This window comes from Ovis canadensis, chromosome 15 (assembly GCF_042477335.2).
Source record: "Ovis canadensis isolate MfBH-ARS-UI-01 breed Bighorn chromosome 15, ARS-UI_OviCan_v2, whole genome shotgun sequence".
Taxonomy (NCBI): Eukaryota; Metazoa; Chordata; class Mammalia; order Artiodactyla; family Bovidae; genus Ovis; species Ovis canadensis.
The window spans coordinates 26,162,507-26,190,215 of record NC_091259.1 but is presented as its reverse complement, the minus strand read 5'-3'; the positions used below and the strand labels follow the sequence as shown (position 1 = coordinate 26,190,215).

Sequence of the window (27,709 nt, the reverse complement as noted above, 5' to 3'; positions counted from 1 at the left end):
GCTAGCGGGACGTGAAGAAGAACACAAAAAGTAAAGACTACTAAACGAAAGGACACCTGCTAAAATGTACAAAGGACAGGAATCAAAAAAAGCACAATAAAAGAATCAGATGGGCCCGGGCACAGCAAATTCCACTTTTGCCACTTTACTAATTATGAAATATTAGGCAAGCAATCAAACTTTTCAAAGCCTCTGTTTCTTAACCCACAAAGTGGGGGTAATACTGTACAAGGTTGTGGTAGAGTTTAAGCAATGAGAAGAGATATTCAAAGGCATAGCAGATTACAGAAAACCAAGAAATGTTCATTACTTCCTGATCTTCTACAAAAACATAGTTATCTGCAAGAAATTTCTGGAAATAAGTTAACATGATTCATTCCCATTTTTAAATCAAATAATTATGAGGATTTAAAAAAAAAAAAAAACAGCTAAATCAGCACTCTCCTAAAGCAGTTCATCAGCATGCCCAATCACTCCTCAAACAAGGGCATTACTTTCTCTAAAGTCCATTTTTTTTAAATTTTATCAGAGTATAGCTGATTAAAAATTTTGTACTAAGTTTCCACTATATCAGGGAAGCCCTATATACATCTGAACGTGAAAGTCACTCAGTTGTGTCCGACTCATGGTGATCTCACAGTCTATATCGTCCATGGAATTCTATAGGCCAGCATACTGGAGTGGGTAGCTATTCCCCTCTCCAGGGCATCTTCCTAACCCAAGGTCTCCCGCATTACAGGAGGATTCTTTACCAGATGAGCCACCAGAGAAGCACAAACAATGAACGATCTGCCCTCTCTGAGGTCCTAATTGAGGACCTTCAGATTATGAGACTGACATGCTGCCTACTGCACTAAGAGGGCAGACACATATACATATATTCACTGTTTTAAAGATTATTTTCCCATATAGGTCATTACAGAGTATTGAATAGAGTTCCCGATGCTATTCAGTAGGTCCTTATTGCATGCTAAGTTACTTCATTTGTGTCCAACTCTTCATGATCCTAAGGACTATAGCCCACCAGGCTCCTCTGTCCATAGGATTCTCCAGGCAAGAATACTGGAGTGGGTGCAAGGCCATCCTCCAAGGGATTTTCTGGACCCAGGGATCAAACCCACATTTCTTGAGTCTCCTGTATTGGCAGGTAGGTTCTTTACCACTAGCACCACCTGGAAAGTCCAGGTCCTCATTAGTTAGCTATTTTATACATGAAAGTGAAAGTGAAAGTCACTCAGTCGTGTCTAATACTTTGTGACCCCATAGACTAAACAGTCCATGGAATTCTCCAGACCAGAATACTGGAGGGGAGTCTATCCCTTCTCCAGGGAACTGTTCCAACCTAGGAATTGAACCAGGGTCTCCTGCAATGCAGGCAGATTCTTTACCAGCTAAGCTAACCAGGGAAGCCCATTTTATGCATAGCAGTGTGTATATGTCAATCCCAATCTCTTGATTTATCCCTTCCCCTGCCTTCCCCCACGGTAACCCCATAAGGTTGGTTTCTATATCTGTGACTCTATTTCCATTTTGTAAATAAGTTTATTTGTAACTTTTTTTTTAGATTCCACATATAAGCAATATCATATGACATTTGTCTTTCCCTGCCTGACTTCCTTCATTCAGTATGACAATCTCTAGATTCACCCACGATACTGCAAATGGCATTATTTCATTCTTTTTTATGAATAATATTCCATTGTATATATGTACCACATCTTCTTTATCATTCCTCTATCAACAGTCCATTTAAAAATGTCCATTTTTAAATCAACAGTCTTAAAACATATAAACAATATTCATAACCTAGTATCTTCTATATAGTATTTTTGAGAGGTATACTGTACAGTATAAATATTCACAAGAACACCGCCAGTTAACTGCACAGAGAACTCCACCCAGAAAAATATTCATATAATAATGAATTTCATTCAATGATTCCACATGATATATCTACTCTCAACATCATTTTTAGTTTTATTTATAACCAAATGATTCATTTCTAAAGGGCACTGTACTTGCCTAGTTACAGTCTAAATATACCAAATTATAAACTCCTTAAATACCTGGCTAAAACATCAGCTGGACCTGTGGTATCAGAATACGGGTTAGTACTGTCCAGATCAATGCAGGACCCAGAAAATGTGAAAACTGGTCTATCAACTATGTTAAAATCAAAAAAGTAGTCTTATCTTCTGATACTACTACATCTAGAATAAATAAAATGCATCACTTTTTCTTTATATAATGCATCCTGACTCAAAAAATGCTTTATTTTCAGTACTACCTCAGACACTGCCTAGCCACTGCACTGGCAAACCTCTATCAACTCTTTACTTTTATTTTGCTATTATATTCCTCAAGTGGAAATAACAGCTAACTTTAACTATACTCCTTCTACATACACAAACTGTTCTGGTTACTTTCTATCTCTAGCCACCTCACTAACTCTGAGAGGGAGTAACTTCACAGAGATGGTCACTAGGCCTCAGTACTGAAACTGAACATCATATCAGAAACAGCTCCCCACATTAAACACACTTTCCTGTGGCCGTGGTTTTGCTCATTCTGTACTCTCTGCTTAGAATGTTCTTTTTCCCCTTCCTATTAATTCATATCCATTCTTTTATTTTTTAATTGAAGGATAACTGCTTTATAGAATTTTGTTTTCTGTCAAACCTCAGTATGAATCAGCCATAGGTATACATATGTCCTCTCCCCCTTGAATCTCCCTCCCATCTCCCTCCTCATCCCACCCCTCTAGGTTGATACACAGTCCCTGTCTGAGTTCCCTGAGACGTACAGCAAATTCCGTTGGCTATCTATTTTACATATGGTAATGCAGGTTTCCATGTTACTCTTTCCATACATCTCACCCTCTCCTCCCCTCTCCCCATGTGCACAGTTTGTTCTCTATGTCTGTTTCTCCATGGCTGCCCTGCAAATAAATTCTTCAGTACCATCTTTCTAGATTCCATAGATATGTGTTAGTATACAATATTTATCTTTCTCTTTCTGACTTACTTCACTCTGTACAATAGGCTCCAGGAATAGCAGAATATACGAAGCAGAAGAATAGATTAGTGAGCTAGAAGATAAAATGGTGGAAATAACTGCTGAAGAGCAGAATAAAGTAAAAAGAACAAAAAGAACTGAGGACAGTTTCAGAGACCTCTAGGACAATATGTTAAACTCATATCCATTCTTTAAGGCTCAACTTCCCTCATGATGTCTTCTCTACTGCAGTGCCAATATTAACATTTTAAAATATTTGGTTTCAAGAATCAATAAAGAAATCCAAAATTTTGTACTGAAATTTCAGTTTAATAATCTGTTAAAGTATAAGCCTCTGAAACTTACTAAGAACCTAGCTCAGTCCCTGGCATCTTGTAAGCACTCAGTAATCACTGCCAGAAGGACAGAACAAAAAAAGCAAGGAGGAAGAGAAAGGGGAAAGGAGTCGGGACAAGAGTCAGAAAAATCCCAGCTCCCATATGTTGGAATAAATCAAGACCCACTTGACTTCACACTCTAAGATGTCTGGCTCTAGGTAAGTGATCACACCATCATGGTTATCTGGGTCATTAAGATCTTTTTTGTATGGTCATTCTGTGTATTCTTGCCACCTATTCTTAATATCTTCTGCTTCTGATAGGTTCGTACCATTTCTGTCCTTTATTGTGCCCATCTTTGCATGAAATATTCCCTTGGTATCTCTAGTTTTCTTGAAGAGATCTCCAGTCTTTCCCATTTTATTGTTTTCCTCTATTTCTTTGCACTGTTCACTTAGGAAGGCTTTCGTGTCTCACTTACTGTTCTTTGGAACTCTGCATTCAGATGGGTGTGTCATTCCTTTTCTCCTTTGCCTCTCACTTCTCTTCTTTTCTCAGCTATTTGTAAGGCCTCCTCAGACGGCCATTTTGCCTTCTTGCATTTATTTTTCTTGGGGATGGTTCTGATCACCACCTCCTGTACAATGTTACGAACATCCATTCCATCGTCCTTCAGGTACTCTGTAATCTAATCCCTTGAATCTATTTGTCACTTCCACTGTATAATCGTAAGTGATTTGATTTAGGTCATACCTGAATGGTCTAATGGTTTTCCCTTTCTTCAATTTCAATCTGAATTTAGCAATAAGGAGTCCATGATCTGAGCTGCAGTCAGCTCCTGGTCTTGTTTTTGCTGACTGTATAGAGCTTATCCATATTCGACTGCAAAGAATACAATCAACTTGATCTTCGTATTGACTATCTGGTGATATCTACGTGTAGAGTTGTCTCCTATGTTGTTGGAAGAGGGTGTTTGCTATGACTAGTGCATTCTCTTGGACAAGAGAATAAATAACAACAATTCTATGTTCACCCTAATGTTGCACAAAATGCATCTGACAAACTTCACCACCCATATCTAATAAAAACAATAAATCAGCCAGAAACAGAATGAACTTTCTCAATCTGTTAAAAGCATTTACAAAAAATATCTATGGCTAACATCAGATGTCATGGTTAAGGACTGAATGTTTTCCCTCCCTAAGCACAAGACAATGATGCCCATTCTCACTGCTATTCAACATGCAGTGTAATCAAATAAGAAAATGTAATAACAACATATGGATTGGAAAGGAAGAAATGAAACCATCTTTATTCACAAATACCATGACCAGCTACAGAGAAAATCCAAAAAACATCCAAAGAATCTCAAAAAACAGCCACAATAATTTAATAGGACAGTTTAGAATGACTGGTATACAAAAAATGCACTTCTACATTCTAGCAACAAAAAATGGAACCTGAAATTTTTAAAGTATCATTTATGATAGCATTGAAAGCTATAAAATAGGAAGAGATGAATCTAACAAAATATGTTTTAAGATGCACATGCTTAAAATAATTTTAAAATGCTAAAAGACACTTAAAGAGGGCCTAAATAAATGGAGAGATATGCTGTATTCTTGAACCAGAAGAGTCAACACTGTTAAGATGTCAATTCTCCCCAAATAGATTTCAAGGTTCAATGCAATCTCAATGAAGATGCTATGACTTTTTGTAAAATCTTACTAGCTGATTTAAAAACTTATATGGAAATGCAATGGTCTAAAAAATAGACAAAACAAATTTTTAAAATATGAAGTTGGAAGACTAATACTGATCTGAGACTTACTATAAAGCTGTACTAACTGACAATGGTGTTACTGCTGAAAGGACAGCTGTATAGAGCCAAAGCAAGTCAACATACAGACCTACACAGACATGGTCAACTAATTTTCAACACAGAGTCAAGGTAACTAGAATGGAAAAAGTGCAGTAACTTCGAACAGAGTTCTGGTTCAACTAGACAACTATACAGCAAGGAGGGAGGCAGTTGGAATCTCGGCTCTTACCTCACACCAGATACAAAAATTAAACTGAAATGAACACTAGCCTAAATTCAAGTGCTAAAACCATAAAACATCCAAAAGAAAACATAAGTGAAAATTCAAATCAAACTTCAAAAATCAGATTATTGGTCAAGAAATGAATACTGGAGTTAGAATACCTAGATCCAAACTCTAATTCTCCAATAACTAATTATGCAACTCACTATTTTACTATCTCTATATCTCAGTTTTTTTCCTCTTACTTAAACCTGATAGGATACCCACCTCACAGGAATTATACAAGGACCATATGAGATAATGCTTAGAAAATGCCTGATACATATTAAATACTCAGTAAGCATGTTTGCTACTTTTTAAATTGCCATTTAGTACTTTAAAAAACACCTATCCAAGTTTCATAGTTCAAAATTTAGTGTTCCCTATTGTGAGTCTCAGAAATGTATAAAGAATAAGAGTTCAGGTTCATTTTTCATTCAAATGCTGTCTAAAGAAATGATCAAGAATAAGGAATACAAAATTAAAAGAAAAATAAGGGAATGGGAGAGAAACATATTTACTGTGCACCTTCACGTATCCCAGGAAACAGGTGCTTTACCTGGATTATCTGTTTTATTCCTCCTAAAATTCCTCCTAAAAAGTTTCTTGAGAAACAAGAAACTGTTAATAAACCTTCATAAGTGGTCTTTAAATAGAAGTGCTGGCTTTCTATTTCAAATTATGGATTGGTGCCCAAAACAAAATCTCTCATTAAAAGTTTAGAAAGACTGAATTGTTGTAAGGGATATTTGTAATTATTTAACTCAGAAAGCAGTGTGTTAAGAATCACAATGAAGGATCCTCACATCATAAACCACAGAACCCTATCATCTTACTTAATATTATAATCATGACTCTGGCTACTTTTAAAATATGCATCAGGAAGCCAATAAATGAGAAGATTACAGCTGTCTATCTCTTAAGAGTTCCCAAAGTTTTGAAAAATGAGAATTCTTTGACACCTATTCCATCTCTAAAGATGTAAACGGAGGGAGAGTTTACAGCAAATAAAGTCATTCTACAAATTTCTCCTAGTTATTTTCCCATACTTCCTCAAAGGTAAAAAGCAGCACATCATAAGAGTGGTAAGGAAATAAAAGCCCCCCCACCCCCGATCCTCCACTGGAGGTAAGCTTACCTGCAGTGTTTTATTCTCTTTAAGATCCAACCCAAACACGTTGTGCCGCTTCACTTTAAAGAAGTCAGTCTCGAGGCCATCATCGTCCTCCTCGTCATCTCTGTCCAAGAACTGCACAGGGGCTTCCCTGTCCTTCTGGGACTCTTCACTGCTAGGGACAGACTCAAGTGGAGATCCTTTTGCTCTTCTCAGTTTCTCAACCATTTCTTCTTTATCATCTTCTTCTTTCTCTTCTTCCTCTTTATCACTAGTGCCACTAGCCAGTCTGTAATTTGTCCCTTCTGGTCTCTTCCCACCTTTCTGAAGAATAGACATTTTTTCATTGAAGTAGGCTCTAAATTCTTCCACTTCATCATTGGTGAGGGAAGGAGCCCTTGGCTCAATTACTTTATTATCTTCACTCACTACCAGTTCCTTGCTGGGTTGCTTTTGCATTCTCTGAAGAAATCTTATCCGTGGTGCCACAGCAAGCCCAAGAGACCTTAAATATGAGCAAAGGAAGAGTTATCTCAACACACTGATGGTTGTGTTTATGAATTTATTATGAAATGCTTCCTCAGGAGTTCAGATGTTTTAGAGCTTTTTTTAAAAGGAAAATGTCCTTCTGAGATATAACTCCATCTTGACAGGTCAGGTGATCCAAAAGATACTGAATACTTGTCACAAATATTGGAGATGTCTGTTTTCCATTAGGTGGTTAACATGATTAACAAAATAAAGAGCATAAGACCAGAAAAAAACAACTACTAGATCTGCCTATTTCCAGTATAACTCTCAGCCTCAGCTTTCTCAGATATTAAAACAAGACAAAAATATCTACCAGGCCTATCTCAGTTGTTGTAAATATCTGACGCACTAACTATATGAAAATACTTTGTAAAATGTGTTTTTATTTATATAAAAATATAAATACTAAAGCTCAGGGGAGGAGGTGGGAGGGAGACTCAAGAGGGAGCAGATACATGTATACATACAGCTGATTCACACTGTTTACAGCAGAAACTAACACAACAATGTAAAATATTTACACGCCAATTAAAAATAAATAATATTACCCGAGGCAGATTCATGTTGATGTATGCAATATGAGTACCATACTGTAAAGTAATTAGCCTCCAATTAAAATAAATAAATTTCTATTTTAAAAATAAATAAATAAATAACATTAAAGCTGGAAAAGACATGGCCATGAAAGAACACATGTTCTCTGCAAGGAATGAATTCAAGTATTACCATCCTCTCTTCTAAGACATTTAACATGGCATAATAACCTCTAAACAAAAGAAGGATATTTAAACCCGAGACCAAATAAAGGAAAAAAAAATCTTATTTTCTCCTTCCAAGATCAAGACTTACTTTATGATGAGGTCTTTCCCAGCTTCTAAGTTCCCACAGATGCATTGGAAAGAAGCTTTTAATAAAAAGCTAACATTACAAAATGGATCCACTGCCTTTTTTCTAAGATATGATTCACAGAAACTGATGGGTGTAGTTGTAAAACCTGGATTCAGAAACAGAACTACTGAAGTTCAAACCCTGGCTCTGTCAGCTACTAGCTGTGTGATCAAGGACAGAATTAAACCTCTCTATACCTCAGCTCTCTTATTTGCAAGATGGCATGGCAAGAGTACCTACATTATAAGACTGTTGTAAAAATGAGTTCATAGATACAATGCATCTAAAATAATGCCTAGCACATATGCAGCCACTTCTGAGCACTTGTCATTATTACTGTTATAGGGATACAGTTAGGATCACAAATTCAGTATCCATCAGAAATTAAAACACCAACTTAAGCTGTACCAGGTTTCCGAGGTGGCACTAGTGGTAAAGAATTGTCTGCTAATAATGCAGGAGACTTAAGAGATGTGGGTTCAATCCCTGGGTCAGGAAAATTCCCTGAAGGAGGGAAACATTAAAGACCCGTGTCTCTCCTGTTTGCTAATAACTCAGCTATGTCAAAGAGAAAACCAGGACAGAACATCATAAAGCACAAAAAAATCAGCTAATAATCTAAACCATGAATCACATTCAGAAACTGTAAAATTAGTAACTGGTAAAGAGATAAACGAACAGAAACACGTTTCCATAGCATCTGATTTGTTACCCATTAACTAAACAAAAAGTCAGTGACCTTACTTTGTTATCTTGCAAATTAAGTGGTTCGAAAATGTTATAACTGACAAATTACCTGTTATCCTGAACTTGCAATCTAACATGAAGAACAGAAAATAGCAGCTCACCCAAATACAAGCTTTTATTAGACTCAACTTAAAGGTAAAGGCACTCAAATTCCTGGAAAGCAGACCAAATATGAAGACTTTGCTGTGAAAGTACATATTTCATCCCAGATTAGATTTCAAGCTGACATTCAAAGTATGAGTAACCCCAAGGGTGCTTCTCTAGGATTTTGTCACTGCTTTTCCCACAGGCAGAACCCCACTGAAAAATGGACACTCCGGAAAAGATTAGGGGGAAAATATCCTTCAAATACTAGCCAAAACAAGACCAAGAGTTCCATTTTCGTAGAACAGCAAATGCAATTACTAAAGACAGACGTTTTACCACGGTAACTGTGAGCACCTATAAGAAACACCAAGACAAAAAGAATACCCAGGCAACAAGCAGCATGGGATATCAATCTAAAATAAGGGAAGAACCAACAAAGAGACCTGCATCCAAAGCATAAGAAGAACCGTGTGTGGTAAACCAGGTCAGCTTTTTAGAAAACAAGACATCTCAAGATTTCAAAGAATGCTGGTCAACTGCTCTTCATCTCCTTTAAGACCAATTTACAGGAAACTGCCAGCCTTTTAGGAATTTATACTCACAAATTAGAAATTTCTTTCTGAATGAAGTTCCTGACTGAACTTAACATTCAACAAGTTTCCTACAGCTTATATAGTCTTTTTCTCTGCAACTCTTCAACAGATTCTTTTAAGGTAACATAAAGAGGTTTAAACTAGGATTCTCAGAACCAGGTTTCAAACGAATTCCCTTTAACTCTGAGGACTCAGTTAAATCTATAATATGAATACTTACAGGGCATAGTCAGGTATAGGTAACTTGCTCACATCAAATATTTCTTTATCCTTCATCAGATACACTGAACGTATGTAGGAGACAAAACACTGTAAACAAAAAAGGTTGAGGTATATGACGTAACAGTCAGAAATGGAAAATGAACTTTAACTGAGATAAAAGAAAGGAATCAAAAGAATAAATTCAACAGTACTGAAAACTCTCAAAAATAGCTGAGAGTATCTCCATTCCATAAAAACAAACAAAAAAAATCTACCTTTTTAGAACTGTTATCTGAGAAAAGACTATAAAATTTGGTTTCATCAAGCCAACTGAACATAAAATATAAACTTCTCAAAAAGCTATTCTATAAGTTAAAATCATTCAGGCAAATTAACAGGAAAAAATATAGTTTTTGGAATAATACAGTTGAAATCTGAGTTTCACATCTTACAAGCTGAGCAAGTTTATTATTTCTCTGTCGGTTTCCTCATCTATCAAGATAATATAAAAGTAACTTCTACTGTGAGTGTAATGAGAACTAAATGAGAAAAATGCATGTAGACTACTTGAGCATTTCTTCTGAAATACATTAAATATCAATGAATACCAGTTATTAATAATAATTATTACTGGAAAACATCCTTGTAATAAAACTATTACAACAAAATAAAATTTTACTGTACCTAAGCTTAATCATAACAGGAAAAGTTTAGGGATAAACTTTTGTAAAATTTAATAAATTCTTTATTGAAATTTCAAGTAATTCATCATTATAATTTCAAGCAGTTTGTCATTAGCTTACAATATTTTATTCTGTGTGTGTTTTTAAAAAAAGTAAACTATCTTTATGCCAAGAACCATTGCAAACTAAAAAGTAAACATGGTCCGGAATGCTCTGTCAGTCTGAAAAACAAACAAGCAGCAAAGATGGCGGAATACATCAAAGCAGAAGCTTTATTTATTTTAAAATTAAGCTTTGTAAAGTATATTTAACTCCCATTTCTACATTTCCTAAACTTCACATTTTTTCTAACTTTACCCTAATCCTTTCTTCAAACCATTTACACTAATTTCCAAACCATCTTCCCTGTCTCCATAGGCATTAAAATGAATAATTCAAGGATAATTTTCCACCTACAATCACCCACTCCAGTTGCTTATCGTTTTTGTTCTATCCAGATTATAATCAAAAGCTAGAAAATCACTTCTATGAAATCAGACAGCTGGCTGCAGCTGCCAACAGTTAGCCATGCTGCTAAACCATGCATGACACCCAATAAATCACATAATTTATTTCAATGTGCTTTTCTACAATCTTGTTCTAGAAGACTCATTTGCTGTATGCAGAAACCACTGAAACAACATCCTTCCAGTTTTTCATATTTCCTGATTCATAACTGAATGAGCCAGGTATGCAGTAAGTCACAACATCAGAATTCACGTACACTATTTGGAATTGTGCATGCTATTTCCAAAGCTACTAAAAGATTTAACTCCAAGCTTAAAGTATGCTGCTAGATGAAACATGCACATAAATGTTTTCATGGCCAAATGTTTTAAGAAAAATAATCTGTTTAAAATCTATTTTCATTAGATTTCAGGTAAAGTGAGCTTATGTAAGTTTGAATATGTTTTATTTATATATTTCAGGATGAATTTCATGTCGTTCTCTTATATTTTAGAATTAATTTCTCCTGATGTATCGTGGAAGTTCTGAAGAAACTCAGACCTGGATTTAAATCTTAGGTCTATCACTTAATAGATACATCACCCTGGATAATTTTTAATTTTCTCAAGCTCCTGTTTTCCCATCTATAAAATCAAATCAATTATCACCTACCTCACAGGTTGTTGGGAAGATTAAATAATAATACACATATAGGGTTATGCCATGGCTAAGGGCCTATCACATACTAAGCATCTGAATTTAACTTTCATTATAAGCATAGCGATAAATAATTTGATAAAAAAAAAAACCCAAGTTAACTTTTTAAGTGTAAGATTGTCTCTTTAAATAAAACTTCTTTGCTTTGAATATCCAATTTCAAAACCATTAACCCAAAAGACTAACTCCTGACTTTTTCTGCTCAGGCTCTTCTATCTACTCAGGATGGCCTTTCCGTACCTCCTCTTTATTTCCTTCTTCCCAATCTCTGAATCCCTACTATCTAACTCACTGTTGATGTGTTACAGGAAATGCAGATATAGATTTCCTATGTAGATCTCATAACTCACGTGTAAGTAAGAGAGTGCTGAAAATGAAGAGCTTCATAACAGGGATTCAAATATTTGTCAATTCAAATACTAAACTGCTATAAGCACAATGCAAAATAACTTCCCATCTTCCTTTTCTAAAGAATCTACTGCTGGGTACTCTAAGAACAAAAAAATAAGTATAACTAAAAGTGACATTTCCTTGGGTATTTGCTAATCAAGAGGACTTATAAGTCCAAAAAAGCAGTTTGGGAACATTACGCCATGTTTATAGATTAAAACCTCATTTCTAAAGAAAATTTAGCAAGAATGCTATGCTTTCTGGAAATTTAACGTAACATATTAATTTTATAGTCAAGAGAGTACAGTCAGAAGTTAATAACAACTTTACTGAAGAAACCAAGTTGATATCTTTATCAAGTTATCTTATATACTTAATAATCATTAAGTGGATTTTCTATATGTCTGACAAAATTATAGACAAGTAATAGACACTTTTCCAAATTACTATAAGAAATATATAATTTTTGGACTTCCCTGGCAGTCAGTGTTTAAGACTGTGAGCTTCCACCACAAGGGGCACAAGTTCAATCCCTGGTTGGGGAACTAAGATCTGGCATATCACGTGGCATGGCCAAAGAAAAAATTTTTTAAAGAAAGAAAGAAACATGTAACTTTTTCAAAGTTAAAGAATAAGGTAAAGCTATCTTAAAAGTATACTACCTGAATATCTGAAGTAGCAGAAAATGATACAATTGAACTTTATTACATGCTCTAGTCCAAGGAACGTATCCAATTCTAAAATAACTTACCCTTTGAGCTCTTTCTTTTAAATCTTGATCTTGAGCTAAAAATGATTCCAATTTTTTCTGAACATCTATAAGTTTTTCTGGATTGATTCTTTTATAACAAAAAGATAAAAGTTAAACTAAGACATCTCGATTTTAGAAGCTGAAAATAGTATACATTATTTTCTATTTTCCTCAGTATTTTTAAAATCCATAACATTTTTTCTCATCTATGACCCAGATTAGATAGAAATTACACTAGATCTAAAGTTGACTCTGTATATTTCAAATAATGCAGAAAAAAAGAAAATCAGACATTTTCTCTAAACAACCCATGCTGAGTGAAAGATTAGGTTAACACCACAATTAGCAATGTTCCTCTTAAATCTTTAAAGATAGAAAGCAGCCTCTCATGGGAGGTGGATCATCAATGAAATGGAACAAATGAAAGCAAATGTCATTTTTTATAAGATTTTCATTTCAGTCAAATATCAAAAAAATCAAATTCAAATAATAAACAAGTAGTCAAGGATATAAACATTATTTTCCTTATCTGGAAATTAGGCATAATATAACAGAATTGTTACTTAAATTTGCCCAGGTTTAGAATGAAAATTATGGGAAAAAAATGAAATTCTTACAAGCATCTATTCTATATTTCACAAAGAAAATCCCACTTGTTGATAGGTGGTAGCAGATGAGGTTTTTCTTTAATTACAGAAAATATCAAAATACATATATGTAAGAACTTTAACTCAGCCTCAACAATTACAGAGCTCACACCCAACTTTGTTTTACCTAAACCCTTATCCACTCCTCCACCAAATCTAACCTGCTGCTGCTGCTGCTGCTAAATCACTCCAGTCGTGTCCGACTCTGTGTGACCCCATAGATGGCAGCCCACCTGGCTCCCCTGTCCCTGGAATTCTCCAGGCAAGAATACTGGAGTGGGTTGCCATTTCCTTCTCCAATGCATGAAAGTGAAAAGTGAAAGTGAAATCGCTCAGTCACGGCCGACTCTTTGCGACCCCATGAATTGCAGCACACCAGGCCACTCTGTCCATCACCAACTCCCAGAGTTCACTCAAACTCATGTCCATCAAGTCAATGTTTCAAGGGCTCCAATATAAGTGAAAGTGAAAGTCACTCAGTCGTGTACAACTCTTTGTGACCCCATGGACTGTTCTGTCCATGGAAATCTCCTGGCCAGAATACTGGAGTGGGTAGCCTTTCCCTTCTCCAGGGGATCTTCCCGACCCAGGAATTAAACCAAGGTCTCCTGCGTTGCAGGCGGATTCTTTACCAACTGAGCTATCAGGGAAGCGCCCGCAAAAAACAGTGGTTAGATGCCACGAAGTAGGTGGCAATGCCACCTGTATGCCTGTTGTCAGCCCTGAAAGGCTCTTCCATCCTAGTCAAGGGGAGTGCTAACCTTCTCTCCTTTCATACAACACAATATAAATTAGCCTACAACCAATTCTGCTGACAGTCAATCTAAACGTCTTTGATGACAGGAGAGCACAATCCTCTGAAAAGGACAAACAATCCTAAAAATAAGTTCATCTAAGAGGTTTAATCCTTTCAACCATCAATGCCTCCTGATGCCAACAAGGTCTGTTTTTCATCTTGTATTCTCCTCTGACCATTTTCTAAAAGAGTTGTTAAACAGAAAGTCCAAAATCAGACAGGAGAAAAGATTAGAGGGAGGAGACATAATTAGGCACAATAATTTCATGCTTTCATTTTTCTAACAATAACATCAAGACAGCAAGTCATTCTTACTTGATTTCCTTCACAGGCACTTTCTTCTGAAGAAGCTGCTGCACCATCCCTTTTTCTTCTGAGGGAAGCAAAATTAATAAAGCTTCACCATCCTCTTTGTACCTAAACAAAAAAACAAAATCTCTTCCACATTAGCATTTTTCTTCCACAATCTGCATTTTACATTTTAACACCTTGATGAATAGGTAACAGGAAAGCAAATTCACCAAATTAGTACATATTAGGAATACCATGTTCTTTAACATCTGTGACAACAGAAAACTAGGGCTTCTTGAACACCTTTTTCAAATATTCATCACTACTTACACTTCCTAATGATTTTGTACTACAACTCCTAGTAAGGACACACACAAAAAGATAATCTCAAAACATTCTCTTAAGGCTTTGTATTATAAATATGAGGGGAAAATAAATTTTTATAGTTAATCAAATAAACTACTTACTGAGAAACTCTGTGCCAGGTATAAACTGGGAAGAACAAAAACAAGATGAATATCCCTGTCTTCAGTGATCTAAAAATATGGTTACCAGAAAAGACAAACACACACAAAAGCAAGAGATTCAAAAAACAGCCCCAGAATGGTAAAGCAGTAAGTGTGAAAGGACAGCCACTGGCAACAAATGCCAAGAACTCAGAATTGAAAGGAAGACACTCAAGGTTAGCCAAAGAAAAAGAGAAATATGTCACAGCAAATGAAATGTGAGGTGGGCCTAAAAAATGTACAGAAAGGGAAGTGAAGTCGCTCAGTTGTGTCCAACTCTTTTCAACCCCATGGACTGTAGCCTACCAGGCTCCTCTGTCCATGGGATTTTCCAGGCAAGAATACTGGAGTGGGTTGCATTTCCTTCTCCAGGAGATCTTCCCTACCCAGGGATTGAACCCACGTCTCCTGCATTGTAGACAGATGCTTTACCATCTGAGCCACCAGGGAAGTCACACAGAAAGGGAAAGGCTACAATAATCCAGAGAGGAAAAATGGCATGAACAAAGGAGTGGGAACCAGGAAATAAACACAAGAGTAAACTAAAGATGGGAGAAAGATAGCATTTTTTAAAAAGCTGAAGGATAAGAAACTCTTTTAACATTCTATATCTAAATTCAGAGATGGAGAGAGGATGTAAAAAGGCTCCCAAAGTCTAGGCCAGAGCTGCAGCAAAAGGGATAAAGAGAAATCTCAAGAATATCAAAAAGGCATCCAAAGATCTCAATCTTTAGACTGACTCATAAGCAAAATTAATAAGTCTAACCATCTACATCTATCTTATCTACCCATTCATGCATTCAGGGATAATCCAGGAGGATGAGTCATGAGTAAAGTCACAAAGGAGCCATATTCAAACATTTGAAACTATAACTAACAGAATACACACATGAAAAGGTAAGGTTAAGGTGGATTACAACACTGAAATTTAGAAGAAAAAGATTCCCAAAGGAAAAACAAGTCAAAGTCAAATCCCACAAAGCAAGTATCTTTTAATAAAGATCATCACTGGCTGTTTTACATCACACACATCTTTTCCCAGTAATAATGTAAGACACAAATTATCTCCCACATACCAACACTTAAAATTTTCCAGTAAGCTTTTATTTCAAAAAGAAAAGCCCTTTTAAAAAAGCATAAGAACATTTCCCTCTTTTTTAAAAATGCTTATAAGAATAATCCTATTTACCCATGAGCTAGCTTTTTTTATTTCTGAAGCAATATTCAAGGCCCAAAGCTAAATATATGCATAAAGAGAAATAAATGTTCTTCATAAGACCTACATTTTAAAATTCTTTATATTTAGATATTTTAAGAAACATTGTAGGCACACACACACACACCAAAAAAGCCCTGCATCTGAAATACAACAAAAAATCTCATTTTTATCATCAGTGTTAGTACCATGTTACTTTTATATAACTCTTCAGAATTTATGATGAGCTTCATTTTACACCAACTTGCCAATCTTAAAAACAAGCAACCAATAGAGGAAGCAAATAAAAAGTTCCTGAAAGTCCAAGAAGTTGGCCCAAATAAATAAGCAGCTGATGACTACATATAGGAGACTTTAAACTTTCAATTCAATATTTTTTTTTCAACTCTACCAGGATTTCCTCCACAAAGTAGAAGCCTCAATAGACTGATCATGATTACCTGATATCAGGAAACTTAAGCTCTACATGCTACAAGGAAAACAAGTAAAAAACAGAAAATTGAAATATTTTTAAAAATCTACATCTATTATATAATTTTAACTCATTTAACACATATCTGAGTACTACGAATATTAGTGTATTCTCTTGACGATTAAACTGATACGTATGAATTTGCCTTTCATACCTAACATACACCATATGTACCTAAAAGCTGCTCACTAAATATTTGGTGAAAAAAGGCAAACAAACCACTAGAAGTTGCACTGGCAGATGAAATACTGAATTTGGAGCTAAGAGAGCTGATTTCAAGCCCCAGCCCTACTATTCATTAGCTTTATAATCTTGAATAATGAATCATTTTATCTCTACATATTGCATTTTCTTATTTATAAATTACAGTTTGAATTATATTATCTTTAATCCTTCAGGATCTAAATTCTAGTATCAATATACTAGTCACTGTTCACAATATAAGGATGATCAAGAGGTGTGGACATGGGGGCCACTGTTGGTCACACTCTGCTATTCCACAGTGCTTCTCTTTTTTGTCCCCTCCCTGTGTCTGCTTCTATCCTCCCTAGGCCTTACCTGTGGCAACAAGCCCCAGGAGTTCCTGTCACTGAGGGAAAACAGTACAGTCAGCCATGCAGATGCAGACAGACAGTATAAAAATCAAAGTTCAACTGTTCCTCCTGCACAACATGATACAAAGGAGAGCTTATTCCAGGAAAAAGGGTATCTCTGAGTCACAGAGTATCTAAAGACCCTACACTGTATGCGAGACAGCAAAAGAGACACAGATACATAGAACAGAATTTTGGACTCTGTGGGAGAGGGAGAGGGTGGGATGATTTGGGAGAATGGCATTGAAACATGTATACTATCATGTAGGAAACGAATCACCAGTCTAGGTTTGATACAGGATACAGGATGCTTGGGGCTGGTGCACTGGGATGACCCAGAGAGATGATATGGGGAGAGAGGTGGGAGGGGGGTTCAGGATTGGGAACTCATGTACACCCATGGCATATTCATGTCAATGTATGGCAAAACCAATACAGTATTGTAAAAATAATAAATAAAAAGACCCTACACTAGATTCAAAAAGAAAAAAAAAAAAAGACTGGAAAATATCCTGCAGCCTAAGTCATCTGCAGCCTAAGATCTTAGAAATACAAACAGGTATAACCACATATGCTCAACAGTTTGACAAATGAGGTTCACCAAAAATTAACTGGAAAGACCCCAAGCTAACATGCATTGCATGGAAAGCTTCCAGCAAACTGATTAAGTATAAGAATGTATGGAGTTCATTAAACTGTCAACTCTGTCCCAAGAAAAGAATTTTTTAAAAAGACTAAAGTTTTAATTAAAAAGAAAATGAAAACTCATAAAAGTGGTACTGATTCTACTGAAAATTATACTTTCAGGAACCTAAGAGATGATTAATCCCATTTCAAAGAAAAGAAACTGAGATGTTGATAACATAAGGTCCACGGGTACACAGCTATCAATCAGGTGACACAGCTGCATCTATACCTAAATTTCTTGACTTATAAGGATAGTGTTCAATCAACTACGGGATATTTGTCTCTCACAGTTCAAATAAAGAAGATAAATTCACATACTTAAGTTTATCCTTGTTAGGTAGTTAAAATAGGAAACAGGAGTCCAGAATGGCAGTGGCTAAAAGATAAGGAAGCGAAAAGCCTGTGAAAATAGAACAAAGGAAGGTCCAAGTACCAGAGTGAGGACCTCAGGTAGAACAAACAGCACTCCTGGCTAGCCCAATTTACATAGGGCAGGCCCAGGGGGAGGGAAAAACATATAAAAAGAGGAGCCAAAGGGCTGGCTCTCCCCCTCTGCCCCCCGCCCCATGCGCTGAGCTGTGACAACACCGAGGGCTTTAATGTCCATCACTCCAAATCTTTGTTGTGATGAGACAGAACCGTGGAGCGTACACTCGCCTGACATCCTCATGACCACAAGTGGCAGCAAACAAATAAAAATATATACTTTCCTTCTCTAAGAACCTGACTTGGAACATTCTACAAGCTGACTTTGCAACATTCTAGAAGCTCTGCAAGGGAGCAATGGCTACTAGACTTTATTAAAGGCAAAGAGCTAGTTTGGGGCACACTGGCAAGACCATGAGTTGTAGAGTCAGTAAGACGCAAGTATAAATCCCAGTCACAATACTCCCAGAGTGATCTTCAGTTCAGTTCAGTTCAGTCACTCAGTCGTGTCCAATTCTTTGCAAACTCCATTTGAGTAAACCCCAGAGTTTACTCAAACTCATATCCATTGAGTTGGTGATGCCATCCAACCATCCCATCCTCTGTCATCCCCTTCTCCTCCCGCTTTCAATCTTCCCCAGCATCAGGGTCTTTTCAAGTGAGTCAGTTCTTCACATCAGGAGGCCAAAGTACTGTAGTTTCAGTTTCAGCATCAGTCCTTCCAATGAATATTCAGGACTGATTTCCTTTAGGATGGACTAGTTGGATCTTCTTGCAGTCCAAGGGACTCTCAAGAGTCTTCTCAACACCGCAGTTCAAAAGCAACAATTCTTCATGAGTGATCTTAAGACACATCTTTACCTCAGGATCTCTGAGAAACAGTTTTCTAGTACAAAGACTTCTTTCATAAAGCTACTATAAAGGCTAAATGATTTCATTCATATTCACCCAGCTATGTGTTAAGAAGTGAATGGCTAAGCCACAACCCTTTGTTCCCTGTGAGGGTGCAGGAGAAGAGGGTAGGGAAGAAGCTATCCTGGCCAAAAAAACAAGGGATACAGTTTAATCTTTTCCTCATAAACATACTAATCACAAAGTTTCCCGGGAAACAGGAAAGGTAAATCTGCTACAATGAGAGGCCTCATCTATGAGATGCCAATATGATATACTAGGTTTGTTTACAGTCTATGAATTTAAGAGGTTGGTCTCTGAGGTCAGCTTTATAACTAAACCAATGGTCTATCTGTGTAAGTGATAAACCTTATATATCACTTAGAGACTTTGAGGTTAATCTGAGCCAGAGCACAACCTGATGTGTCAAAAATGCATCTGTGGAGAGTGATGGAGGTCCCAGACCTTTTCCCACTTCACCTATACCTTGCAATTACCTTTGTACTTGAAATTACTTGATATTGTAATTGATATTGTAATTACAAGTATTGTACAATACTTGATATTGTAATTACAATTGTATTGTAATTGTAATACTTGATTTGTACTTGATATTAGGTGTGGGAGGCAGCTTCTAAATTACTGGCTCCCAATACAGTAATATTGCTGGGAGATTATCAATAATCTCAGAAATACAGATGATATCACCCTTATGGCAGAAAGCAAAAACTTAAAGGGCCTCCTGAAGAAGGTGAGAGGAGAGTGAAAAAGCTGGCTTAAAACTCAGCATTTAAAAAACTAAGCTTATGTTTTCCAGTCCCATCACTTCATGGCAAACAGATGGGGAAACCATGGAAACAGTGACAGACTTCATTTTCTTGGGCTCCAAAATCACTGCAGATAGTAACTGTAGTCATGAAATTAAAAGATGCTTGCTCCTTGGAAGGAAAGCTATGACCAACCTAGAGAGCATATTAAAAAGCAGAGACATCATTTTGCCAACAAAGGTCCATACAATCAAAGCAATAGTTTTTCCAGTAGTCATGTATGGATGTGAGAGTTGGACTATGAAGAAAGCTGAGCGCTGAAGAATTGATGCTTTTGAACTGTGATGTTGGAGAAGACTCTTGAGCATCCCTTGGACTGCAAGGAGATCAAACCAGTCAATCCTAAAGAAAATCAATCCTGAATATTCATTGGAAGGACTGATGCTGAGGCTGAAGCTCCAATACTTGGCCACCTGATGCGTAGAGCCAATTCATTAGAAAAGACCCTGATGCTGGGAAAGATTAAAAGCAAGAGGAGAAGGAGACAACAGAGGATGAGATGGTTAGATGGCATCACTGACTCAATGGACATGAGTTTGAGTAAGCTCCAGGAGATGGTGAAGGATAGGAATGTCTGGTGTGTGCAGTCCATGGGGTCGCAAAGAGTCAGACATGACTGACTGACTGAACAACAACAAATACAGTAAGTTCCCTACATCTGAACCTTCTAGTTGTAAATCTTCAAAGTGAGAATACATTTGCATGTCCAATCACAAAAGTTAGTTCATGTGTCTGGTGCACACTCTCATATGCAGGCATCCTCTACCAATGGTTGCACTTCATAGTATATTTTACTATACAGTATTGTATAGTATCTTTATTTCAAGCCAGATCTAATAGTGTATTTTACTGTACAGTATGTATAGTATCTTTATTTCAAACCAGATCTGCAAGAGGACATCTTCACTGTATTCCTTGCTGTGGAACACAAGGAGCTTACTAATGAAGGCCTGATGGAACTGGAGGCTAAGAGAAAGGATGAAGAGAGACAACAGGAAGAAGTAACTAAAGACCAAAGAGATTTACATAGCAGGAAATGGCAAGGACATTTCCTTTATTTGAGGAAACACTGTTAGTTTTTGAAGCACAGGACCCAAATGTAGAACAGTACACAAAGGTTGCAGCAGTTGTTCAGAATGCAATCCTTTGTTACCATGTCATCTATGACCAAAAAAAAGTGCTACTATCTAGACATCACTGGATCATATTTTTCAAGAAGTGAATCCTGCAAGGAACCAAAACCCGGACCATCAAGGTCAGGCATGAGTGAAACTGCAGCTTGCCCTCCATCTCCTATTGCTGAAGATCCTTCAGCTCTACCATCTCCCACTGCCTCTCCCTTCTCCAGCTAGTAACTCTTCTTACCTGTTTACTTGATGCCAGCCCCGGTATGCCAGCTGTTATACCATACTACTGTACTTTTTAAGGTACAATACTACAGGATTTAAAACGTTTTCTTTGTTTTTTGTGTTTCTTTCTTAAGTATTATTCATGTGAAATGTAATATAAACCTATTATAGTACAGTTCTGTATAGCTGATTGCATTAGTTGGATACCTAGGCTAACTTTGATGGACTCACGAACAAACCAGACTTATGAATGTGCTTTCAGAACAGAACTCATTTGTATATAGGGGACTTACTATAATCTGGGCCTCCTGGCCAAGATGAAGTGTTGACATTGGTCTTAGGTTTGATAGTTACAAAGGCAACAAAAGCAAAAACAAACGAGAAAAGAAAACCATCAACAAAACAAAAATGTAACCTATTAAATGGGAAAAATATTTGCAAACCACATACCTGATAAGGTTTATAACAACCAAAATGTTCAAGAAACTCACACAATAGCAAAAACCAAACAATCTAACTCAAAAAATGGGCAAAGAACTTGAGTAGACATCTTTTTCAAAGAAGACATACAAATGGCCAACAGGTACATGAAAAGGTTCTCAACATACTAGTAATTAGAGAAATGTAAATCAAAACTACTATAAGATATCACCTCACATCTGTCAGAATGGCTATTATACAAAACATTGGAAATGACAAGTATTGGCAAGAATGTGGAGAAGCGAACCCTTGTGCCCTGCTCATGGAAATGTAAATTGGTGCAGTCAGTACAGAAAACTACCATCATACGATCCAGCAATTCCACTTCTGGGTGTTTATCCAAAAAAACCAAAAACACTAACCTACAGAATCTGTTCTCTATGTCTGCGTCTCCATTGCTGCACTGAAAATAAGTTCATCAGTACCATCTTTATAGATTCCATATATATGTGCTGAAACACGATATTTGTTTATCTCTTTCTGAATTACTTCACTCTGTATAATAGGGTCTAGGTTCATCCACCCCATCAGAACTGAATCAAATGTGTTCCTTTTAATGGCTAAGTAGTATTCCATTGTATATATGTACCACAGTTTCTTTAGCCATTCATCTGTCAAAGGACATTTAGGTTGCTTCAATGTCTTAGTTATAGAAAATGGAGCTGCAATGAACACTGGGGTACATATAACAATTTAGAGGGGTGGGAAAGGGTGGGAGGTGGGATGAAGGTTCAAGAGGAAGGAGACATTTATACACCTATGGCTAATTCATGTTGATGTATGGCAGAAATCAAACCTATATTCTGAAGCAATTATCCTTCAATTAAAAATAAATAAATTTTTTAAAAATATTAACTCAAAAAGATATATGCACCCCCTTGTTCACTGCAGCATTATTTACAATAGCCAAGATATGGAAACAACCTTAGTGCTCACCAATGGATACACAGATAAAGAAGATGGGTGTGTGCATGTATTAGTTGTGTCTGATTCTTTGCAACCCCATGGACTGCAGCCCACCAGGCTCCTCTGTCCATGGAACTCTCCAGGCAAGAATACCAGAGTGGGTAGCCATTCCCTTCGCCAGGGGATCTTCCCAACTCAGAGATAAACCCAGGTCTCCTGTGTTGTAGGCAAGATTCTTTATCATCTGAGCCACCAGGGAAGGCGTGTGTGTGTGTGCGTGCGTGCATGCGTGCGTGCATGCGTGAGTGCATGTGTCTGTGTGTATGTCTGTGTGTGTGTGTGTGTGTGTGTGTAAAAAAGTAAAGTCCATGCTGTAAAAAACAATATTACACAGGAACCTGGACTGTTAAGTCCACAAATAGAGGTAGATTGGAAGTGGTGAAGCAGATAATGACAAGGGTAACTAAACATCAACATTTTAGGAATCAGTGAACTAAAATGGATAGGAATGGGCAGATTTAATTCAGACAACCATTATATCCATTACTGTGGACAAGAATCCCTTAGAAGAAATGGAGTAGCCTTCATAGTCAACAAGAGAGTCAGAAATGCCCTACCTGGCTGCAATCCCCAAATGACAGAATGATCTCAGTTTGTTTCCCTGGCAAAACATTCTACATCAGCGTAGCCCACGTTTATGCCCCAACCACTAATGGCAAAGAAGCTGAAGGTGAACAGTTCTATGAAGACAAACAAGACCTTCTAGGACTAACACCAAAAAAAAGATGTCCTTTTCATCATATGGAACTAGAATGCAAAAGTAAGAAGTCAAGAGATACCTGGAGTTAATAGGCAAGTTTGGCCTTTAGAATTGCCAAACTACCCTATTACTCCAGGTATCACTTGACTAGCTCAGCTGGTAAAGAATCCACCAGCAATGCAGAAGACCCCGGATCAATTCCTGGATCAGGAAGATCCACCAGAGAAAGGATAGGCTACCCATTCCAGTATTCTTGGGCTTCCCTGGTGGCTCAGCAAGTAAAGAATCCACCTGCAATGTGGGAGGCCTGGGTTCGATCTCTGGGTTGGGAAGATCCCCTGGAGAAAGGAATGGCTACCCACTCCAGTATCCTGGCCTAGAGAATTCCATGGAGCGTATAGTCCATGGGGTCTCAAAAAGTCAGACACAACTGAGCGATTTTCACTTTCACTTTCACTTCACTTTTTACTTTCACTTTTGGCCTTAGACTGCAAATCCAACAGGGCGAAAGCTAACAAAGCTTTGCCAAGAGAACACACTGGAAATAGCAAACACCCTCTTTCAACAAAACAAGAGATGATGCTATACATGGACATCACCAGACAGTCAATACTGAAATCAGATTGATTATATTCTTCGCAGCCAAAGATGGAGAAGCTGTTTAAAGTCAGCAAAAGCAAGACCTGGACCTGACTGTGGCTCAGATCATGAGCTCCTTAGAGCAAAATTCAGGCTCAAATTGAGGAAAGAAGGGAAAACCACTTCAGCCATTCAGATAAGACCAAAATCAAATACCTTATGATTATACAGTGGAAGTGACAAATATATTCAAGGAGTTAGATCTGGTAGACAGAATGTGTGAAGAACTATGGATGGAGCTTCACAACATTGTACAGGAGTCAGTGACTAAAACCATGCCCCCCAAAAATGCAAGAAGGCAAAGCGGTTGGCTGAGGAGGCCTTACAGATAGCTGAGGAAAGAAGAGAAGTGATAGGCTAAGGAGAAAAGGAAAGGTATACCCAACTGAATGCAGAGTTCCAGAGAATAGCAAGGAGAGATAAGCAGCCTTCTTAAGTGAACAGTGCAAAGGAATAGAGAAAAACAATAGAATGGGAAAGACAACAGATCTCCTCAAGAAAACTGGAGATACAGAGGGAACATTTCATGTAGAGATGAACACAATAAAGGAAAGAAACAGCAAAGCCCTAACAGAAGCAGAGGAATTGGCAAGGATACACAAAAGAACTACACAAAAAGGTCTGAGTGACCCAGATAACCACAATGGTGTGGTCACTCACCTAGAGCCAGACATTCTGGAGTGTAAAGTCAAGTGGGCAGAAGCATTACTATGAACAAAGCTAGTAGAGGTGATGGAATTCCAGTTGAGCTATTTCAAATCCTGAAAGATGATGCCGTTAAAGTGCTGCACTTAATATGCCAGCAAATTTGGAAAATGCAGCAATGGCCAAAGGACTGGAAAAGGTCAGTTATTATTCCAATCCCAAAGAAAGGTAATGCTAAAGAATGTTCAAACTACCACACAACTGTGCTTATTTCACATGCTAGCAAGGTCATGCTCAAAATCCTTCAAGCTGGGCTTCAACAGTATATCAACTGAGAACTTCCAGATATACAAACTGGGTGTAGAAAAGGTAGAGGAACCAGAGATGAAACGGCCAACATCTGTTGGATCATAGATAAAACAAGAGAATTCCAGAAAAAACAACTATTTCTGCTTCATTGACTATGCTAAAGCCTTTGACTGTGTGGACCATAATAAACTGTGGAAAATTCTTAAACAGATGGGAACACCAGACCACCTTACTTGTCCTGAGAAACCTATATGCAGGTCAAAAAGCAAAAGTTAAAACTGGACATGGAACAAGGAACTGGTTCAAAATTGGGAAAGTAGTATGGCAAGGCTGTATACTGTCACCCTGTTTGTTTAATTTCTAAGCAGAGTACATCATGCAAAATGGTGGTCTGGATGACTCATAAGCTGGCATCAAGATTGCCAGTAGAAATATCAACAACCTCAGATATGCAGATGATATCACTTTAACAGCAGAAAGTGAAGAAGAACTAAAGAGCCTTTTGACAAGGGTGAAAGAGGAAAGTGAAAAAGCTGGCTTCAAACTCAACATTCAAAAAAACTATGATCATGGCATCCGGTCCCATCACTTCATGGCAAACAGATGGGAAAACAATGGAAACAGTGACAGACTTTATTTTCTTGGCTCCAGTATCATTGCAGAAGGTGACTGCAATTAAAAGATGCTTGCTCCTTGGAAGAAAAGCTATTAACAAACCTAGACAGTGTATTAAAAAACAGAGACATCACTTTGCCAACAAAGGTCCATAGAGTCAAAGCTATGGTTTTTCCTGGCTCGGGAAGATCCTCTGGAGAAGGAAATGGCAACCCACTCCAGTATTCTCGCCTGGAGAATCCCATGGACAGAGGAGCCTGGCAGGCTACAGTCCATGGGATCGCAAGAGTCAGACACAACTTAGCAACTAAATCACCACACCACCATGTATGGATTTGAGAGTTGACCATAAAGAAGGCTAAGCACCAAAGAATTGATGCTTTCAAATCACAGTGCTGGAGAAGACTCCTGTAAGTCCGTTGGACAGCAATGAGATAAAACCAGTCAGTCCTGTAAGAAATCAACCCTGAATATTCACTGGAAGGACTGCTGCCGAAGCTGATGCTCCAATATTTGGCCACCTGACGCAAATAGTGGACTCGCTGGAAAAGACCCTGATGCTGGGAATGATTAAGGGCAGGAGAGATGGGGGCAACAGATGGTTGGACGCTATCACCAACTCAATGAACACAATAAGCTTGAGCAAACTTGGGAGATAGTGAAGGATGAGGGAGCTGGAATGCTGCAGTTTGTGAGGTCACAAGGAATGCACACAACTTAGGGATCGAATAACAACAAGAGAGTAGATATTAAAAGTTTTCTTTACAAGAAAAAAAATTTTGTAAGTATATATGGTAACAGATGTTAGACATATTTTGATGGTTATTTTGCAAAATATACCAATATTGAATTGTTATGTTGTATGCCTAAACTAATATGTTGTATTCAATAATTAAATAAAGATGGAGTGTGACTTCTGAGTCTGGGTCATAAAAGACACTGCTGTTTACACCTTACTCCTTCTTCCCCTCTCATGTGCTCTCTCTGATGAGGCCAGCAGACACACAGTGAGATGCCATCTGAAGAGGAGGGCCACGTGGAAAGGAATTGGAAGACACCTCTGACCAACAGCCATCAAGAGAACGAATCTTGTCAACAAGCACATGAGCTTGGAAAGAAAGAGACCCACAGTTGAGTCTCAAGGCACCTGTTATACCTTGACTTCAGCCTTATGACAGACCAAGAGCCAAAGGGCCCAGACGAGCCACACCTGCATTCCTAAACTACAGAAACCATGGGATAATATACTATTCTTGCTTCAGGTAACTATGTTGTGGGGTAGTTCATTACACCACAATAGATAATTAATATGTCATCTCTGGTTCACGAGTCTGATTTGAGGAACTAATTGTGTTATCTCAAGTGCCTATTCCATTCCAGGCTTTGTTCTAAGTGCTCTGAGAATAACAAGTAGAAAAGCTCTTTTGCCTTTGTGGAGCTTATATTCTAGTAAAAAGAAAGAGAAAAAACAATAAATATAATTAATTATTGCTCTAGGATATTTGAAGGTGTTAAGTGTTACGGACTCCAAAATCATTGCAGATGGTGACTGCAGCCATGAAATTAAAAGATGCTTACTCCTTGGAAGAAAAGTTATGACCAACCTAGACAGCATATTCAAAAGCAGAGACACTACTTTGCCAACTAAGGTCTGTCTAGTCAAGGCTATGGTTTTTCCAGTAGTCATGTATGGATATGAGAGTTGGACTGGGAAGAAGGCTGAGCGCCGAAGATTTGATGCTTTTGAACTGTGGTGTTGGAGAAGACTCTTGAGAGTCCCTTGGACTGCAAGGAGATCCAACCAGTCCATTCTGAAGGAGATCAGCCCTGGGATTTCTTTGGAAGGAATGATGCTAAAGCTGAAACTCTAGTACTTTGGCCACCTCATGCGAAGAGTTGACTCATTGGAAAAGACTCTGATGCCTGGGAGGGATTGGGGGCAGGAGGAGAAGGGGACGACAGAGGATGAGATGGCTGGATGGCATCATGGACTCGATGGACGTGAGTTTGAGTGAACTCCGGGAGTTGGTGATGGACAGGGAGGCCTGGC

At 37.6% G+C, this 27,709-nt stretch overlaps 1 protein-coding gene and 1 non-coding gene across 2 annotated transcripts in view; both read right to left on the bottom strand.

The window, feature by feature from the left end:
• Positions 1-27,709, bottom strand: part of DDX10 (DEAD-box helicase 10) — a 319,725-nt gene that overhangs the window by 247,453 nt on the left and 44,563 nt on the right. The window contains exons 11-14 of the mRNA XM_069554961.1: positions 14,363-14,464; positions 12,605-12,692; positions 9,597-9,685; positions 6,555-7,035 (exon numbers count right to left, since the gene is read on the bottom strand). Of these exons, the coding sequence (XP_069411062.1) occupies positions 6,555-7,035; positions 9,597-9,685; positions 12,605-12,692; positions 14,363-14,464 (760 nt within the window). The remainder of the gene's footprint in view (positions 1-6,554; positions 7,036-9,596; positions 9,686-12,604; positions 12,693-14,362; positions 14,465-27,709) is intronic.
• On the bottom strand, positions 13,911-14,034 carry LOC138421398 (U6atac minor spliceosomal RNA). The gene has a single exon (XR_011249481.1). It is a non-coding gene; the product is annotated as a U6atac minor spliceosomal RNA (small nuclear RNA).